The sequence below is a fragment of the Ambystoma mexicanum genome, chromosome 7q (assembly GCF_040938575.1).
Source record: "Ambystoma mexicanum isolate Mex_15411 chromosome 7q, UKY_AmexF1_1, whole genome shotgun sequence".
Classification (NCBI taxonomy): Eukaryota; Metazoa; Chordata; class Amphibia; order Caudata; family Ambystomatidae; genus Ambystoma; species Ambystoma mexicanum.
Genome location: NC_090941.1, coordinates 303,879,232 through 303,900,623, shown reverse-complemented (window position 1 = coordinate 303,900,623; position 21,392 = coordinate 303,879,232). Strand labels below are relative to the sequence as shown.

Genomic DNA, 21,392 nt, shown 5'->3' with positions numbered 1-21,392 from the left:
TCCATCTATGTGTGACGAGCAACTGTGCCAGAACCCATACACCTTTCGCAGAGTTGATGGTAATACAGCCCATTTGCAATAGCTGTTTAAAGTTGTGTCCCATCACATTACCTTTTCAAAAGGACCCTTAAGGTCAGGGCGAAAATGTCACCATACCTCATTGGTAGTGTTCCAAAGCTAATGGGTGTTTTGGGCTAAGGTGCATGATGTGTTAATGAAACTCAGTGCTAATCTGATTGATGCAAAAACATTCCTGCCCAATCATCTTTATTTTTTTATTCCCGTCAGGGACACCAGTGGGAAGGCTATAGCTGCTGGAACCACCATAAACTCTTGGGTTGGGTGCAATGAGCAGAATAGGGGGTCCCGGAGACACAGTCTAGTGCTTTTGGATTATATCCCTGCTAACAGCAGGCAAAGATGCAGGTCTGTACCACCCAGTCATACATGGCTTAAATGTCAGTGAGGGCATACATTGTTTTCCCAACAGAATGGCCGGCAAGCATAGTGTGTCGACCAATCTGGCAATTACATTCCTAAAGGCCCCCAAATCTGGGCCCAGGACATGCTGGGAGTCCAGAGATGGGTCAAACCCACACAGTGATCCCTAAACCCTCAGTGAGGTCCATTAGGGCAGTGACAAAAGGCTCTTCAACTACAAAATCCTCTGGTAAGGAATAATACCCCCAGTCTCCAGAAGAATGAAGGTCATTTGCAATTTGCTCATATACATGCTCACCAAAAAATTGCTTGGAAATGCATCACAGAGGTGCATCTATATACTGGGACCCAACACAGGTCTGCCCATTCAGGAACGGGTGAAGAAGCATCTTATGTAGCCAACAGGACTGAAGAGGTGCAACCTGGAAGTGTCACCTGAGCCAACTGTGTCATCAACGCTGGCTCACGTAGTGCCAAACTCAGAGCAAAGCTCAACAGGCTTAAGGTACTGAAGTCGACTGAGGAGGAGGATCCTGCATGAACACCTTGAGCGAGGCTACACTGAAAGCCGCCCACTATTTTTCCTGACCAAGGACAAATTTGCCCACGAAAAAGAGGACTCAACATGTGACCAGTAGCCCTACAGATAAGCAGCGTACCAGCCCTTTTGCTCCCTAAATGAAGGATAGGGAGTACAAATAATCCTAACACAAAATAGGAAAAACAGACACACAGGAGACTGATCCCTGTTTCCACCCACACAGATCCTAGAATATGTTTGGATCAGTGTGTTCCAGCATAGTTATGTCACAGAAAGAAGCTCTATTATTACTATCTGATAAGAAGAGGAACTTTGCAGTAAAAATCCATCTTAAAATGCATGAATTACTACTTTCAAATATTACAGAAAGGTATCAGTTTGTGAGTTAATAGATTTATTCACTTAAATAAATACCCATTCTTGGGAATAGGAATTCATTTTTACACCCAACATTAAAAAGAGGCAATAAAATACCCCCACTTCAAAATCTTATCTGGACCCCTGGTGACTGATGAGGTTTCCTCTTCTCATGTTCCCACCTTCTCTGACTGGGAGGTGCACTCTGGAACTTCTTGGAGGGCTTCTTTAGGGTGTTTCTTCTGCTCAGGGCCAAAAACACTTTGGCCACTCGATCTGCATTGCCTCAGGAGGCATGAATTGGCATGATCTGCTCCAGTGTTACGGTAAGGATGAAACACGACTGGTGCAGATCCAATACAGATGTATGCCTGCTGCTTTCTTGCAGAAATTAAAGCCAGAGCTTGGTAGCCAAATGAAACAGAGGAAAAAATAGAAGAATCTTCCTGAAATAATCTCAGTAACCTTCGGAAAAAGCAAATGAAGCAAAGGGGTGCCAGCTGCTCCATAAACACACACATGCTCCGAGAACATCTATTCTAGTGGCAAAGCTGCCAATGAACCATGACCGAGTTGGCTACAGAGCCTCGCAGGACCACTTAGTGCCTGTTAGATACATTTCGAGACCCGAAAGCACCTGGAAGATATTTCAGAGATGAGGAATCTGCATGAATAGCTTCATGAAATGGCAAAAAGGTTGCACCATCCCCACAGAAGCAGTTACATTTCTATAATCAATTTTATATTCAGTTATGTAGCATATTCCAAATATACATGAGATGTCTGCTGTTAATCTGCTGTTAATATCTAACTCAGGTGTACAGTGCCAACATTTGTACTTCATGCAATTGCGCATCCCTTTCCACCATAGGATTCCATCGGTGCAGAACACAAACAAGATTAACACTATATAACATTTTAATTGGATAGGTGTTGATACTTTCTCTTTGCAGGTATCTAAAAATATGTGCATCTCTAAATTACAAATAACTCAAATGCATTACCTGTGCTCTGGAAACATCAGAGCAAGCCCCACAAATGAGCTCTGTAGGATCATAGTCATCTCCTTGACCAGCCTCGGCATCACAGCGAGCTTCACCACCAAAGTACGCCTAAATATAAATTAGCCATTAGATGGGGTATTTTCTATCCACAACCATCAAGAAAGTAAAGTTTGCAAATCTAAAAATACCTGGAAAACATGCATAATTGTCTTTCAATGTTTAACATAGTCAAACTGAAAACGCAGTCATTTCCACTAATTGTTTTGGGTGGGGGTATAGCTCTGGAAATAACTATGTTCTAGTTAAAAGACCAGACAATATTTATTTCATTTATTGTGTGCTCTGGTTAATTATTATAACCTCTCACACTATTTAATGTTACTACAAGGACAGCACAAAAGTTACAGTATCCTTGATGGTAAAAATATTATAATAGTTCATACAATTCAAAGGTTCATAAAATATATTTAAAAAATAGTAAAAAGGACATTCCATTTATCGTACGTCCACCGTCACCAGATCCCTAACAGGAGCGGCTCATGGACGTCATACACACATTAATGACTTGGACCTGACAGATGTCTAGCGGTCGCTGCATGGGGATCAGAGGTCATTTACCTTTTATTCTACGGTGCATGATATGCACTCCCACACTGATCTATGGCTAGTCTCTAGCTGTAGCACCTCCAGGAGTTGGATATCTGAGGCCCGGATTCTTCCCAGGACACTGTCAGATCACTCCCCTATCACAATAACCATAAATATACCTTAAGGCGAGATTAACAAGCCACAGTGGCGCTTCAAACCCACAGCGCTACAAGACCTAGTCTTTAGAAACACCATAACATAACATATCTCAGACTTCTATGACACCAACAAACGATCAGTATCTGAGCATGCAACACTATGGCAAGCATTTAAAGTCTATATGCGGGGAATAGCAATGTTCACTGAATTCGGAGTATTGAGGGACATTAGGCGAGAACTCAGGAGGTGGGAGGAATCCCTAGCTCAGTTGCAGGCAGAATATTCTATCAACCCAACCCCACAGATTATGGCAGATATTAAAGAACAATTAGACAACTTCCGAGAAGCGGCAGATAAGAGAGCTCTGCTACTTCGACAGGCCAATGGCAGCTCGCAGATATGGTGAGCAGGAAAGGCTGGGCAGGCTGTTGGCACGCCTGGTACGTACTGAAAGGGGAACCACAACCATCGCCATACAGAATGGGAGTGTGGTCACAATAGCGGATGAGGCCAGGGGGGTATTTTATGACTTTTACCGCGAGCTGTGTTCGCCTCAGAGTGAGGCGACAGAAAAGTAGATTGATGACTATCTTGCCACTATACCCACAACACTATTATCTGGCGAAGCGAGTGCCGCCATGGAAACCCCGATTACATCAGGTGAGATTAAAACAGCAATAAAAGGTCTGCCGGGTGGGAAGCCCCCCCCTGGGTCCGACGGCCTGGGAGACAAATTCTATAAAGAATTTGCTGATATGCTAGCACCCCGCCTTTTGGCGGTATGGACTGAGGCTTTAGATGCCGGCATCCTACCAGGGTCAATGAGGAAGGCGGTCACAACGCTCTTACTGAAGCTGGGAAAACCCACGAGGATTGCGGGTCATACCGACTGTTATCACTCATTAACACGGAGGCGAAAATCTTCGCAAAAATACTCATCACCAGACTCAACCCGGTGATGCCCTACATGGTCCACGAGGACCAGGCGGGATTTACGATTGGAAGGTCGACAGCATCCAACATCCGCAGATTCTACAATGTCCTGGCGGGCGTACCTAAAAACTATCAGGGGGTCGCCATATTGCTAGATATGCAGAAGGCACTTGACACAGTATGCTGGCCCTTCCTGTTCAGAGTGCTACAAAATTATGGGTTTGGCCCTAATTTCAACAAGTGGGTACGACTACTTTACACATGCCCGTACGGCAGAGCACTATTGAATGGAGCCCTGTCCGCGGTACGGGAATTGGGGGGGAGGGACCAGGCAGGGGTGCCCACTATCCCAGTTACTGTTCGCACTAGTAATCGAACCCGTGGCTGACTTTATGAGGACGCAGCACAAAAGGGCATGTATTCCTTTAGCTGGGAGTATTGAATTGATTACACTATATGCAGACGACATTATGTTTGTGAGGAACCCAGAGAAATACCTCTGCAGAGTATTGGACATGGTCCAACAGTTTGGAAGGCTGTCAGGCCTCTGTCTAAATATAAATAAATCAGAGATGTTCCCATTGATGGAGGACATGGTGCCTCCAAGCGATCTGTGTGGGCTGTGCTGGGTTCCTCAGAGGGTGTGATACCTGGGAGTGGAAATGGCACGCAGCGCTGAATCGGTCTGCGCCCTGAACTATGACGCGCTAGCAGTGGCGCTATGTGCCAAGTTGGACTTCTGGAGTCACTTGCCAATCTCTCTTATGGGGAGACCTGCACTGGTAAAGATGATCATATTGCCCAAATTGTTTTATATTTTTGCCACAGTACCACTCTGGCCCGGCAGACCCTTCTTCGAGAAGATGACCGGTGCATGTTCTGTCTTTTTATGGAATGGAGATGTGCGAGCTAGCTGGCGGTGCTTTACACAATCATACGACCAGGGTGGATTGGCGGCACCAGATTTTGAAGTGTACTACCGGTCAGCCCAAGCACACTACGCCATGAACTGGGTTGCAGGCGCGCCGCACACATCTTATATGGATCTGGACACGTAAGGGAAATCGAGAGCCACACTACTTCAAGGGATAGCCACTAGAAAGAGGGGGAATTGTAACCACTTGGACCCTGTACTAGCCACACAGCAGGCATGGGCAAGACTGACACAGCAGTTATGTATAGCCCCCACATGCCACTTTGGAAAGCACCGTACCTGGCCCCATCACAGGATACAACCCTTTCCACACACTAGCGGGAGGCGGGGATCACATGGTTCAGAGACATGTACCATGAAGGCCAGTTTAGAACCTGGGATGATGATATATCCCAGATAGGAGACACCCCACTTCAGAAACTGCAATATTTTCGACTTCGGTCGGCAATGGCAGCGACATGGGGCGGATTCCCATGAGAGCCAGAGTCGCATCCCTGTCTCAACGATATAGCCTCCACGGGTGCAAACATGAAAACGGCATCAGCACTATATAAACTGGCGCTGGTGACGGGGAAAGCACAGGTGCCTGATATCAAAGGGGAAGGGGAAAAAGATCTTGGGGTGGTATTCACGGACTCTCATTGAACACAACTGTGTGCTCTCACAAAACAGGTATCGATAAACACTAGGTTTAGATAGGTTTATATTGATCCACTTTAAAATACATCGTACATCTGCCCGATTGCAGAAAATGTATACTACGGCCACAGGGGAATGTCCTAGGTGTGGGGGCAGAGAAGCTGACTTGACACATATGCTGTGGCCTTGGGGCAGCTTACTGAATTCTGGAGCGGGGTCTGTGGGGCACTCGAAGAAATGGTGCAACAACCAGTAGAATGGGAACACTCTATATGCATACTGGGGTGTGTATGAATGAATGCAGCGAAACGCAAGCTCATAAATATTGGGCTAATACTGGCTAAGCATACTATACTAATGAGGTGGTTGAGAAGGCCCCCCCATGAAAGAAGAATGGCTAAATGACATGATTTGGGCAAAATACCAGGAAGGTGTGTACTCTGGTCTGCTCCCACACACCAACAGACCTAGAGATATTTGGGGAGGCTTTCGCAATTACTTGGACAGCAAAAGGGGTGAGGACAACGGGGAAATGTGAAGCATTCTATAATGTACCTATATACTGTTCAAACACTGCTACATGTGTGGAAATGTAACTGTGGTTTTACTACTTTTTGGTGTTACTGTGCAACTTAAATAAAGGTACAAAAAATAAATAGTAGAATCCCATGTAACTATAACCAGTAATCTCGTCATTGTAGTGTCCTATAAGCCTCTCAATGCATTAGTTAACGAGATTGATCTTCCAGAGATGCACTAGGACCAAAACATTTTTGAAGGAATAAAACCAGTGCTATTAGCATAGAGATTTTTTTCATAATCTGCTAATCATATGATTGTAACACGCTCAGTTGCTTCTCGAAGCTAGGTCTGTGCTCAATAAATACCCTAATAATAATCTGTTGACAAACTGTGTTCAGAGATGTTGTATATTTAGCAACGCAGTGCCAGATCTACAAAACAGAAGTTCACATGTCTCTGGGCAAGCCCTGTCTTGCAGAAGTCCTGATGGAAGAAGAGTCAGGTGCAATAACATAAGAAACCTGCGGAAATCATTGTATATTTCTGTGCTTGTATCATAGGAAAGGCTTGCCATGCATATTCTGTATAAGATTTTTTCCCAGCAATACAGGTATTACACCAATTCCATCTCCACATTTTGATTTCCAATTGTGACCACAGATGGTGCCAACCTAATTTCAAATCAGCATTCCATTCTATTTTTTTATGAAAGACAAATGCATGCTATGACCTAGTGTTTTATTTTAACCTTTACGAAAAAGTGCCCCTAGTATGCCCTGTATAGACGTATGTGCTTTACATAGCTTTATGTATAGAATGATTATTTTGTATTGAGCAATCGTTCCTAAGGAAATGAGTCGCAGTTCCAAATGTATGGCCTGAATTTGTACACATTGCGGTGGGCCTACTGTTGATCGCCATGGTGTTCCTTTTAGTCTATCAAACCTATCTGATTTAATTGTGAAGAACAAATTACTTACCTTTGGTAATGTTCAGTGGGAGGAACGCCCATCAGAAAGAACATTACCGAAGTTAAGTAATTTGTTCTTCTAATGAACTCCTCATCTGTGATAATACTCCTAAAGCAGTACGACGACCTCGAGCAGAGAGGGTAGCAAGGACACCACCTAAACCAGAAAACTCTGAAAGAGAGCCCTGCTAAAAACAGGCGTCCTGACTAGACATATAATCCAAGCAGTAATGCTTAGAAAATGTGTGCAAGGAATCTGCTTGGTAAATATCCAGAACAGGCACTCCGCGAAGCAGATCTGAGATGGTGACCAACCCTCTGGTGGGGATGAGCCCGGAGACCCTCAGGAACCTCCTTGCCGGCCAGATCGTTGCATTACGAGATGCAGAGAATGATCCAACGAGACCGGGTCTGTTTGCTAACAGTGCTACCAGCTGGGGCACCAGCATAACAAATGAAGAACTGGTCATCAGTCCTGTTCTCACTTGTCCGAGAGATGTGGAACTTGAGGGCATGTACCGGGTATAGCCAATGAAAATGCTCCTCAGCCTTAGAAGGGTGAGGCAGAGGAAAGAAGACTGGTAGATGGATCTTCTGAGAGAGATGGAAATCAGAGACTACCTACGGAAGGAAGGAGGATGTATCTCAATGATGCCTTTTCCTCTGAGAAAACCAAGTAGGGAGGATTAACAGACAGAGCCTGGAGCAACCAGTAAAATCACCCTGAGGGTGAGCAGTCTTAAAGAATCATAATGAAGGGGCTCAAACAGAGCACCATTAAAAACGTCAGTAATACATTTAAACCCCATGCCACAACAACAAGCTGGCGTGGTGGAAACATATGGGAAAGATCCCTGAGGAACTGCATAACTGTGTGGATCGTGAAAAAGGAGCCTTGCTCCAGGGTCCTCTTAGAGACCGAAATGGCCGCAGGATAGCCCTTTAGTGTACCAATCCGTAGGCCCGTCCGGGCCAGGTACAGAAGAAATTCCAAATCAGAGGAAGTGGAGCAAGTAGAAGGGTCCAGATCCCTCTGCTGGCACTGACCCGAAAACCTCTGCCACCTGCTGGCATAAATTGACTTGGTGGCGGGCCTTCTAGCAGAAAGGAGCATGTCCAAAATCCCACTCATACCTCAGCCTTACAGCATCCAGGCATAAAAGTTCAGGCTGTGGAGGTCCGGGTGCAGGCCACTCCCATCAGAGTGGGAGAGATGGTCTGTCCTCTGCAGAAAATGCAAGGGAGGGTAGATGGTCATGTCCAGGAACTCCGGGTACCACGTTCTCCGGGCGGAGTCTGGAGCGATCAAGATCATTGTGACCCCCAAATAGATGCAGAACCAGCAGAATGACAGGGCTTAGCCTGGAATGACTACAGCAAGTTGAAGTCCCATTCGACCGTCAATGCATCCCTCAGTGCTGCTGACGAGGAAATTACCTGGAGCAGAAGCACCTGCACTTCCTGTTGACACTGGAAACAAAGATGTCCACCTGAGGAGTACCCTAAAGGAAGACCATCCTCTTGGGAACTTCCTGGCAGAGCTCCCTCTTTGGGAGGTTAAAGACTGCCTGTGCTGTGTGTTCACTATGGTGTTCTCCTTGCCGGCTAGATGGGCCCGCAGTCAGATACGCTGTTCTCCAGAGCCCAGAACCAGCCACATTGCTTCTCTCCATTGTGGCAAGGAGAACACACCACCCCTCTTGTTAACGTATGCATGGCTACATTATTGTCCGTTAGGACCAGCAATGGCTTTTCCTACTGAGGGGAGCAAAGAAACCAGGGCCAGCCTGATCACCCAAAGCTCTAGCAGATTTGTGTGCTCCTGTCACTCCGATGGGGAACGTTGACATATTGTCTCGGGAGTACATGTGAAAGTTCTTGCGGGTGCCCTCATTCACATCCTGTAGATGCTACTCTTCTTCCACACCAAAATAGTTATCATTCTCTTAAGGTGTTTATCCTTAGGGTTTTAGAAGGAGCAGTTGTTTCTCCCAATTCCTCTGCCACTAAGCTAACCTTTCCAGTATGAGAATAACAGCATCCTTCCTGGACTCTTTAAAAGTAAGTTATTTTCTATTTGATGGTTTACCTAAATAAATATATAAAAATGCTTCAATGCCATTCAGGTTGGGCTTTACAATGCCCAGGACATGCACGTGGGCTTGTGTTTTTTTCACAACCTTCTTATGGGCCTTGGTAGCAATGGGGTGCAATTTTGTGTGATCACATTCGGGAGCAGCTCGATTATCAGCAGTGACTGTTACTGTGTGGTAGCACTTTTGCCCTGTCTCGAATATTGGAGCAGGAAAAGACTTAATCTTGCATGAGTTGGCCGCTGGTTCTGGCATTTTGGCCTCTATTTTTCAGCCTCATCTTTTGGCACTGACTGTCGAAGCTTCAGTTTTCTACGCCGCCATGTCATAGGCACCCCATAGTTTGCCCTTTCTGCTCCTACATGTCTTTGGCTAAAAATGGCACTGATTTTCTTCAAAATCTCAATGCCAACACTGGTTACAGATTGTATGTTATCAACCCACAGGAAAACATGGTTACATGTTGGGCAATATTTTAAAGGATTATTTTCTGTTAAGCTATTAAATGCATCCAGCGCTGAAAAATACATTTTCTCCGATCACTTTGCTGAAGGGGTCTACTCATCGACACTGCTTCTCTCTCACTCCCATAGCAGAAAAATACATCTTGTGGGTGGCATTAACTAGAAGTAGCATCACCATGTATTTGTTTTATTATATTGTTCCAATGTTTTGGCAAGAACTGCCATCTCCCATTGACTGGGATGTTGTTATAAGTGCTACAGGAGTGCAGTACTGTGTGGGGTTCCACTACGCAGGTAGTGTATAGAGGATCTCTGCCTCTGATGAGTGATGTGCTGCAAGCTGCTCCTTGCTAAATGGGGGTTAGGGGTCTGTAAACAATGAACCTAAATGTGTTGTGTTGGCCAGATGGCAAAACCTTCTGCCTTTCTGTTCCACAACGTAAGAATGCTTTTGGAAAATGTGATCTTTCTTAAGAGTGGCCACATCTGACCCCACACCCCCTTCCCGAATCCAGTGGATTTCTTAATCCTCTCATCTTGTTATCAACCTGCTTGCCAAGTACAGTATCTCCATCTGCAGTACATTTGACTTAAATCCAAATGTGCCGCAGAATTAATCAAATGTGAGCTAAATATCTCAAATGTGCACACTTTCTTGCAAAAAGGTCATATTTTTTTACCGCCGGGAGTGTTCTTTCTGATAGATGTTCCTCACAAGGATTCCTCAACTTAGAAATGTGTTCCTGCAGCTGCAGATCTCGAACATTGACAGCAGGGGACACTGCAGCATTGGCATCAAGGTCCTTCGATGCTCCTCATCTTCGAGGTCAGATGTGACATTGGGGGTTGTTACAAAATAGCTTGCACAGCACATTGTGACCTCAGATAACTATTTTTTCCCCTGGGCTCTGCCGCGTTGGGAATTATAAATTACACAACATACACCTTGGAAGTATTGAACGATTAAGGGGAAGAGTTCTCTGATTGTGAGGCGGAATGGGAGCGTGATGAGGAACCCATGGGAGCAACATTACTGTAGCTAAGTAATTTGCTCTTGTAATAGATTGTGTCCTCCCATGGATTCCTCATCTTTTACTGACTCACAGGGCAGTACCAAAGTGCAGGAGGAGGGAAGCAAAAACTGCCGTTGACATTAAATTGAAACCTGTTGCAGGACAGTTCTACCGAAATGGGCGTCCTGACAGGACAGTGTCCAAGCAATAATGTTTTGCTAAAGTTTGAAAATAAGCCCAAGTTGCCGCTTGGCTTGGCAAAGGTCTTGAGACGGTACCCCTCTTTGGATTGCTGATGTGGCAGCTACTCCTCTAGTTGAATGCACCCTGAAACTGTAAAAAAAGACGCACAGCACAATCCATCTAGATATGGGCTGTTTTGTCAAACCTTTACCTGTGTTGGGACCAGTGAATCCTACAAAGAGCTGGTCGTCTGATCTGAAGTGATTTGCTGTGGTGATGTAAAAGCTCAATGCCCTTTTAGGGTCTAGCCTATGCAGCATCTCCTCTTCTTTTGATGGATGAGTTGGGGATAGAATGCTGGTAAACACATTTTTTGGGTCAGGTGAAACTCAGACACCACCTTAGGTAAAAAGGAAAGATGTACGCCTGAGCGTGGCTTTGACACTGGAAATGACTGTGAAGGGTGGTTTACAAGAGACGACTTGAAGCTTGCTTACTCTATGCCCCAATATAATTGCAACTAGGAAAATTATTTCAATGTGAGGAGGCTGAGCGGACAAGAATGTAATGGCTCAAAAAGGTGCTCCCATTAGGAAGGTCAACACTAGATTAAGGTCCCAAGCCGGCACCATGAAAGGGGCAGTGGTAAAGGTATTTGTCAGTGCCTTCAGAAATCAATCAGTATTGTTTAAAAAAAGGACCTCTTTGGGCGTGTACTGGAAGATGGAAAGACCCGTCAAATATCCCTGACTTTTCCAACCTGTAACCCCCTTGTCTGGCAAGATGCAACAGTAGTGACAGAACCTTTGGAGTATTGCACAGAAAAGGATCAACCCCTTCAGCTCTGCACCAGCTGCAACATTTCTTCCATCAGCAATGGTACAGAGCCTTTGTCGTGGGAGTTCTGGACAAAAGCAACACCTCCATAACAGTCCTCATGGAGATCACAATCCCCATACCTAAATCTTTCAGTAGCCAGGCATGCAGGTTCACACGTTGATGCCCGAGTGAAGAACCAGGCTCCCTCCTTTAAGAGCAGGTTGGCTGAGGAAGACTAAGTGGAGGACAGATGGCCATGTGCAGAAGGTCAGAGTACCATGTTCTACTGGACTGTCTGATGGCTTGAGGACGCGATGAAGGGGATTGGCGGAAACGCATACAGAAGTGGAAAGTTTCAGATCACCATGAACGCGTCTTCCAGTTCTCCTCTCAGGGAGGGATGGGGGTGGGAGGGTGTAGGATTCCCTGGATTATAACATCTCATAATTCCTGTTGGAACTGGATGCAAACAGATGCACCTGAGGGGATCCCCAAAGGGTGAAGATCTCCTCAAGAGCTTCCTGGCACGTGAGAGACTGAGCCCTGCCTGCTTTGGGCACAGGATAAGGCAGTACACGTGAGATTAGCATAGTCTCTGGCTTATTCAGCACAAGGGTACAGTTCAAACATTCATCAGGGCCTTCCGTGCCCAAGCATGTTTGCCTTTCAAAGAGGGCCTGATGCAACGAACAAACAGTATGTTATTTTCCACTCGGAATTTCACACGTTCTCAAGTGATTCACTATTCACCTCCCCTTTAATACAAACTTCGTAGGATTTTCATGCGTCCAATGTCTTGGGTGACTCTCTATTCACTTCGGATCCCCCTCAGCCAGGCTCAGATTCATTTTAACACAAAGTTCAGTCAGTATCCCTCAGCCGGGCTCAGACCAATTTAATTCCCTTTTACACAAACCTGCTTTATCCCAAAAGCTTTCAATTGATCTCCCTCGTTCGGGCTCGGAGCAACTTTCCCTAATTTGTCATCAACTTGCTTGGCAATATCAACATCAAGGACTTTCGGCTGTGCACATGATTTAGCTTGACCCGTCGCAGGACCACTTCGATGTACAGTTCTTTGCCACTCTTTCACCTTGGCGATTCTCCCCGCCTTGATTATCGATGGGGGAGGGCCCCGGGTACCCGCAGGACACACAATGCAGGATTCTTCAGCCTGGTTTCCTGGTTTTACGCTATCTATTCTAGAGGGTTCGTAAAAGTAACGATTCCTTGTCGAAAAGGTCAAGGGCACTTCCCTCCTTGCGATCCCCTTCTGTTTTGCAGTCTTTCTCCTTGTGTTAAACTGCCATCTTGGAACTGCTGCTGCTTCCCCGTGTGTTTTGCCTTACTCCAAGTGTGCTCTCGTGCTACGCCTTTTTCTGTGTGGGGAATCGAAATGGAGATCGAGTGTGTGTGATGGTCAGTAATAGCCTGACCCTGCCTGACCATTGGTATTTGGACATGTCAGGTATACAACTCAGTGTTAGTCGGTTTTCTCTCATAGCGAGCTGTTCGTGAGAAAGTGTTTGTGTTGTATACTACCTGGTAGAATGGGTTAAAGGTGTTACAGGGAAGGGGATACCTTGCCTCGCCATCCAGTGTCCCACTCCCACAAGACCCCTCACACAATCGATCCTGCCGCACTGGCCCACCCCCAGGAACTGGATCCAAAAACGATGGCCGTGTCCTGGCCACCTGGATGACAGATCCCCGGGAACTAGCGGGTGAAATACCTTCAGGTTTGTCGCACTGTGCAGCCGACCGATGATCTGTGGACGACTCCTGAAAAAGCCTGGGGACCTTTCCAGCAACTGTCCCGTTGAAACCCTGCTGGGCTACCTGATTTGAGAAGGCCCTCTGCAGTGCTTCAAACCTTGGACTGGTAGGATCAACCAGTCTCGACGTCCTCTCGCATTCCTGCAGCTTTGAGCCTGCTGAATGGTCCCTGGACCACCCGGTGGACCGACCAGCTCTGAATTGGGCAACCGTGTCAGAAATGTTGCCGTTCCGCGTTTTCGTCTGGGTCTTCGGTGGTCACCGGCTCGTCCTACAAATGGCCTTCCTGCCAAGTTTCAGTTCCCACATCAAGGGATCTTGCATGGGAAGGACTTCTTCAACCGCGACTGGCGAGACACCTGCGGTCACCCGTGTGCAGAGACTGTTGCTGGAACCAGCATCCTGCCTCCTGGTGGAGTGTCCTGACGAGGCCTGCATCGGTGCCTCCTGCATTTCTTCTTCGGAAAGTGTTTCACGCAGCTCCTGGGCTTCCTCTCCTGGATCCAACGGTGGGAAAAGCTACCTCCAACGGCCCCCAGTCGACCTGCCATGTCATCTGGGAAAAGTGGAGTAAGAGTGGTGAGTAATCGTGATAGTTACAGTCACCCCTGTCTCCCCTGTAATAAACGTTGTGCATAACTTTGATAATTCCATTCCCTCGCTTTTTAAATGTTTGTTTTAAAAACTGCTCTAAAAGATAGTAAAAGTATCTTACTTACCTGTAAAATCCTTGAGAAGTATTCTGGAACATTTTTCACCATCACAAGGACTCTTCCTGCCTTTGTCCCCTCTCATAGAAAGAACTGTGGGATTCGACTTATAAAGTTAGGGTCTTCATTCTTCTGAACTGGTTTTCCTTACTGCATAATTACTTACCTAAGTGAATAGTATGCATTTCTACAAACCAAAGGTGACTGTATATAGGTTTTATAACTGAGTGTTGTGTGGTAGTATTACCTACTTGATTCATTTTTCTAGTGTGCTTTTGGGTCTGTAATAGAGTATTGTTGTAATTAACGGTCTAAGCAGAATCATTGTGTATTTCACTGTGTGGATTCATTGTGGATCCGACCCCACTCACCTCTCCTGAGACCAAGTCTTGACCACTCTCCACCCTTCCCTTGATTGGGTTTGGCTAACCTCTCAGAGTTCCTCTGTTCACTATAACTAGGGTGACCTCCTCAAATCGGTCCACCAGGCCAGATTTTAGAAATTAATCGCAATGGTCATGCTACCCGAGAACTGTGACGGTTGAGATCTGAGGGCCCACTGAAGTGTCCTCATTCTCAACTAGGCCTCCTGCACCAGGAAAAAACAGGATACCATGAAAGCCAGTGTTAGGAAAGATTTCTCGAAGTGCAATTTTCCCTCCACATTATGGACCCCCCCCAAACCTTTTGCTTTCGTTTGGCTGACCTAACCTGACTATTCTTTTTCCAGTGGAGCACAGCCTTCAACTGTGCTCCCCTTAACTTTTGCTCATTTGTTATGGGGAAACTGACACTTTCTTCAGACTGTCAGTACTGGGAAACTACGTTTCCTTTAGCCTTTGTTGCCATTTCTTGGTAACTTCTTATCTGTGCGACAAGTACCTTACTATACCACGCACGGGGGTCTGTTGTTTTATGGCCCTAGACACCCTCTAAGGAATTTTTGGTTTTGAGACAAGTATGCCTAGGAAGAACTGGTGGCAGCAGTTTACTTTATTGGTATTTTTACTTCTTTTTAAATCGCTCCATACCATGTTTATCGCGTTTGGTCCCGGAGGGTGGCCAGTGCCCAAAATGGCCGTGCCACGAAGTCTTTTGTTCTGTCCTTAGGTCATCTTGCACTAAGCCTTCCCCCTAGGTCGAGCGGACCCAGGACTTCCTTATTTGGGCATGCAGTCACCTGCAAAAAACGCATTTTTCGCGAGCTCCTGCATGTCACGTGTGCTAGCGCCGAGGAAGAAGGTTGGGCCTGTCTGGTCCCAATCCACACTGCTGGTGCCAGGATGTCTGGTGTGCCTGAATGACTGAGACCACCATGGGCCGTGATTGGTCCACGCCTGGTCTGCATGCAAGAGAGCAGAACTTCCATTGGCTGTCCAAATCCGAGCACGGCTCGAACTTTGGATAATAGAAGGGGCTCTGCACCCATTCCAGGTTGATCTACAGTGGTTAACACCGAACTACGAAATGAGCCAAGTATCATGTAAGATGAAGCAGACCTGTAGACCTGCCGTAGACGCAGTGGAAGGTTTGGCACACAGACAGCTGTTGCCCTGTCAGACCCCTGCTTTGTCATCGATCTTAGAAGGCCTGCAAGGGCACTTCGACCCCAGGGAGTAGTGAAAACAACTACTCTCTGCACCTCCTGATTTCCTGCCAAAAGAGCCTTCTCGGAAGTGCTCCTGGGCCGTCCATTGATCTGACCAGCTCTAATCCGGGATATTGCATAGGAGCGCTGCCATCCCAAGTTGCAACTCGAAAATTGAGGAAACGCTAGCTTGTGGTCGACGGAACTCTTGCGGCAAATTTCAAAAGGCCTGGCTTCTATAGGTCACGAATTAGGAGAGTGTGCCACGCCACAAGCCTGTGCGGCAGTGGTCGAAGTGGGCGGGAGCGGTGCTCCTCTACTTTTTTTAAGTTTTACTGTTCCTATACTTTTGTTTTAAAAATAAACCGTTCTGGATTCCAAGATGGCAGCCGGGCTAGGAGGACGGGTGCGAGTGTCCCCCCCAGAAGAAGATAGAGGGGAGCATGGAAAGGCACCCGTGATGGACGCTGGCACTCTCTGCAGCTGCCTGTGAATTGAGGGATGGACAAGCCCTGCAGTGAAGTAGGAGGAGCACGGGCACAGAGGAAAAGGAGTCATAAGCGGATCTCCCTGGGCCGGAGCTCAGTGAGGGTAAGCTCCCTTGTACCTGGAAATAACAATAAATAAGCCGGGCCGGGCCCCGGGAGCAGGAGGAGGAAGAAGGAGGGGACAGACAAGGGAGACGGCAAGGGAGAGCCCGCAGCACGATGCACCAGAGTGGAAGCAAGGAAGGATCAGGAGCAGCTCCTGTATACAGGCTTGGTGCACATTAAGGGGCCTGAAGCAAGGTGGTGCTAGAATGGGACCATGCCCCACTACACAGGCGGTAAGCCAAGAGAACAACGCCCTGAGGTGACAGGGAGGAGGCTGCATTGCCCAAGTGAGGATATCCAGGGCACAAAAGTGGCCAGGAGGTAATTAGGAAAGAGCTGAGGGAGCGGAGAGGAGAATCCATCCACAGAACAAACAGTGCCAGGGGACTTAAAAGAAGCCCCGTGAGGATAACTTTGAGACGGCAGAGTAGAATTAAAAGTTGAAATACCTTATAAGCTGGAAACTGTTTGACAACATAGTGGCACAAGGGACCAGAGGTGAGGTGGGAAAAGCACGAGAGTATGACCCCAATACACAGTTGGGCGCCAAGGAGGAAGTAGCCGGAGGAGAATGGGATGAGGCCTATTACCATAGTGAAGATACCAAGAGTGTAACAGAGGCCAGTGGTAATCAGGAAAGAGCTGATGGAGCAGTGAGGAGGATCCCACTACAGGGTAAACCTGGGCCTGGTGACAGATAGTGAGCTCTGTGGGAACAATCTAAACGGGGAAGAGAGGAAACGTCAATTAAAACCCCCTGAAGACAGAAATAGACTGGTTGGTGTCAAAGGAGGTGGGGGAAATCACAGGAAAGTACCGAACACCCAATACTGAACCTGTGTGTGGAAATTGGCATTTGGCGTACCTCAGTGAGAATCCAGCAGTATCCACATGTTTAAAACGAGAGGGAAGGCCACACTGGCTGCCCAGGAAACTCCCCAGACAAGACAAGATACGAGTATCAAACATCGGTGGGGCTCAGAGACATCTATGCATGCTAGAAGCTTAGGGGCCGGACAAAACCCATTGCCGCAAGGGAACAGAGAAGAAGGGGCAATGGCGCTACGTAAAGAGGACATGTAAAGTTGATTTAAAGAATTTCAAGACCAATTCATGGTCTCCTTTGAAACTCAGTTCGAGACTCTGAAAGAGGAAACTAAACAGTCGGTACAAGAGCTAAAAATTGATGTGAACAAGCTGGAAGAGAGGACAGACACATTGGAAAAGGTAGCTCAAAATTTGGAGGAGGATGCGCAGAAGAGTGACAAAGCTTTGGAACATCTCTCCTGTCTGTCACATTACTTGCCGATCCAGTGTGAGGACCTTGAAAACCGCTCACAGAGATCGAATATCAGGATTAAGAATCTTTCAGATTCAGTGGAGGATAAGGACTTGAAGGGAACAATTCAACAACTGTTTGCAGAAATATTAGCAGATAGCTCTGAAGACTTAGCCCAGGTAGATCGGTTACATTGTGTAGTTCCACGAAAAGCAGTGGAGCCAGGTTCACGACCAAGGGACGTCCTGGTGGCAATACCATCATACGCCGAGAAAGAGCTGATTCTGCAGAAGGTGAGCACAGCCAAACAAGTGCGAATAACCGTGAATATGTGCAGTTGTATCAAGATCTTGCACAATCCACACTTCTAAAGCAGAGACAAATGGGCCCAGTTGCGAAATTCTTGGCGAAAAAGCAAGTTTGGTATAACTGGACATTTCTCTTTGGTCTACTCTTTGCTTGGCAAGGACGCCAACATAGAATTATAACCTGTGAGGAAGGTGAACTGATTTTGAAACTGCAAGGGGAAAATGTGCACAGTCGTCATGGTGAACAATCGAGAGCAGACAGGGGTTTATAAGAAGCCGTGGGAATGGAAAACCGTATTGAAGAAAGGCAAAGTAGGACTTAAGACCTGAAGGAAGCGGCAGATCCAGATTGAGAGACACTCTAGCAAGGCGAAAAAGTATAGAAGGGGAAAAGAGGATGGAAGATGAACCACAGTAAAGGGGTAAGACTCATACACAAAATTGAGGGCCCACGGGATTGGGAGGGGGTGGAGCTTGGAATCCTAAGTGGGGTTTAGTAGTACCCACCATGTTATCTCTGGGATTGTATGAGGGCCAGGCGCGGCGGGCACTTCGTCCGAGCGGTACTAGGAACTTGGGCCCTCCTCGGGGGGGGGGGGGGGGGGGGTGAGCTTGGGGGAGTTTTAAATTGGGGTTGAATATTGTTTTTGGGGGTGGGGGGAGGGGAGAAGGCCAGAAGGGGTTGTCAGAAGGGAGAAAAAAAGGCACCGGATTAAGGACAGAGGGGAATAGGTAGATGGCGAGTAAGATGAAGGCCCTCAAAGTGTTAACTTACAATGTAAGGGTAATTAATACCCCTATTAAGAGGAAAAAGTTGGAAAAATGTTTGCAGGGGGACAATCTGGATAATCTTATGTATCAAGAAACGGATATATGTAAAAGGAATAAATGGAAATAGCAAATACATGGGTATTCCCAACTTTATCAGGCGAATGCAGGGGAGAAAAAGGCAGGGTGTTGATAGCAATACATGATAGATTGGGGGCACAGGTGCTGGAATTCCAGTTGGACAAGGAAGACCTTCTTCTGAATATTATCCTTGGAGGCCAAATGACTATGTTGGCCTCGATGTACGCTCCAAATACAAGACAAGATGGGTTCTTGAGGGGGGGGGGTGCTGTCAAGGTTGGAAGATTTTGCAAAGGGGGGAATTATTTTGGAGGGAGATCTCAATATAGCATGGGTGCCACAGCAGGATAGGAGCAAAAGTAATGAGCGTAGGCCCCATCCAAGGCACTTAGATGGAAAATGACAACGCTGGCCCTGCATGATGTCTGGAGGGCAGTAAAAGGACAAGAGCAGGGAGTTACATATTATTTTCAGGTACATTCGTCCCTGTCTAGGATTGATTATATTTGGGCCTCCATAGGATTATTGAGCAAGGTGAAAGATGTAGAATTGGGATCAATTTCATTGTCGGATCACGCCCCACTAGTGATGACTATTCATCTGTGAAATAAAGGGTGAGGACTATGGAAATGGAGGTTGCCCCCAGAACTTCTATCCGACCAGGTCCAAGCCAAGTTAATTAGAGATACGATGGAGCAGTATTTTGAGGATAATGAGATGGGGGAATCGTTTATGGAAATGGTATTGGATGCATTTAAGGCGGTAAGGAAGGGACACCTGATAGAATTCAAGACAGGGAGGGATAAACAGAAAATGCAATAGGTGGAAGAATTAAGAGGGGAAATTGTGAGACATACAAGGGGAAATGTCAAAGAACCCGAATAATAAATTAGGAACAAGTTACTTACCTGTAACTGTTGTTCTCCAGCATGGGTCTGGCATGGATTCACATGCTCATGAATATTCCCCGTCGTCAGGCTGGGAATCCTCGGTAAAGAAAAAACCAGTATCAGTTTCGTTTCTGATCTGTCTTTCGTAGTAACAACCAATCACTGGTCTCTGCGTCATACTGACCACAGCCAATGACTGCCCTCTACCTAAGCACCGCCTCTGGCAGCCATCTTCAGATTTGGAAGCACGTGAAGTGGCAGTATGACCAAGTGAAGAGCCGCAGAGGGGTAGGCGGGAGGGTTCGCATGTGAATCCATGCCAGACCCATGCTGGAGAACAACAGTTACAGGTAAGTAACTTGTTCCTTCTCCAGCATGGGGTCTGGCATGGATTCACATGCTCATGAATAAAGAATACATAGCAGTACACACATGCACAACCACGGGAGGTGGCAAAGGCTCAACATCAAGCATCACATCAACTCAACATTAAGCATCTTACCTCCTCACCAGGCTCACCTCAGGCGAACAGGTTGCGCAGCACTGCTTGGCCGACCCTGGACTCCTCCCTGGAATCCCGGTCGACGCAGTAGAATTTCGTGAAGGTGTGCGTCGACCTCCACGTAGCAGCCCTGCATATGTCCAGCAGGGGCACACCAGATAGGAACGCCGTGGTAGCTGCGATCGCTCTGGTGGAATGGGCTCTCGGACGGCCAGGCAGCGGTCGGTTTGCCAACCGGTGACAGCACATGATACAGCCGGAGAGCCATCTGGAGATGGAAGCCTTCGAGAGAGCCTTCCCCTGATTGACAGGTCCAAAGTTCACAAAGAGTTGTGACGTCTTCCGAAAATCCTTCGTGCGGTCCACGTAGAACTTCAGCGCTCTAGCTACATCCAGCGAGTGCAAAGTCCTCTCAGCCGGCGACGAAGGCGACGGGAAGAACACCGGTAACACCAAGGGTTCGTTGAGATGGAAGTCCGACGGTACCTTGGGCATGCAGGAGGGGTGCGTCCTGAGCACTACCCTCGTGTCGTGGAAAGTCAAGTACGGGGCCTTGCAGGAAAGGGCCTGGATCTCTCCCACTCGTCGTGCGGAGGTGATGGCCACAAGAAAAGCTGTTTTCCACGATAGAAACTTCAACGGGGCCGAGTGCAGAGGCTCGAACGGAGGTCCCATGAGCTTGGTCAGCACCACGTTGAGCTCCCACGCCGGGGCCGGAGCCTTCACCGGCGGGAACGATCTGAACAGTCCCTTCATGAACTCTTTCACCAGACGATGAGACCACAAGGACGTCCGCCCCGTGGTTCTGGTGTATCGGGAGATCGCAGCAAGATGAATCTTGATGGACGCGTGTGCCAGACCAGCTTTGGCCAGCGTCAGCAGGTACGGCAGTACTTGGGGAGCCGTAATCCGTAGAGGGTTAATCTTCTGTGCGCGGCACCAGACAGAGAACCTCTTCCATTTGTGTCCGTAGCATTTAAGAGTCGACGACGCCCTGGCCTTTGCAAGAACCTCTCTGCAATCGGCCGGTATGTCGTATCCTCCAAACTCTAGCGCTGCAGGAGCCAGGCCTGCAAGTTCAGCGACTTCGGGTCGTGGTGGAGGATGGCGCCTCCTTCCCTGGAGAGTAGATCCGCGTCCGCCGGCAGCTTGATCGGCGGGGACGCTGACAAGTCCAGCAAGTCCGGGAACCATATCTGCCTCGGCCACGCAGGTGCGACGAGGATCATCCTGCACC

The 21,392-nt window shown here is 47.3% G+C and overlaps 1 protein-coding gene across 12 annotated transcripts in view; it reads right to left on the bottom strand.

The window, feature by feature from the left end:
* Positions 1-21,392, bottom strand: part of MYCBP2 (MYC binding protein 2) — a 3,160,061-nt gene that overhangs the window by 22,187 nt on the left and 3,116,482 nt on the right. For all 12 annotated transcript variants that reach the window (XM_069639721.1, XM_069639717.1, XM_069639718.1 and 9 more), the window contains one exon: positions 2,344-2,451. In XM_069639721.1, coding sequence (XP_069495822.1) covers positions 2,344-2,451 — 108 coding nt within the window. The remainder of the gene's footprint in view (positions 1-2,343; positions 2,452-21,392) is intronic.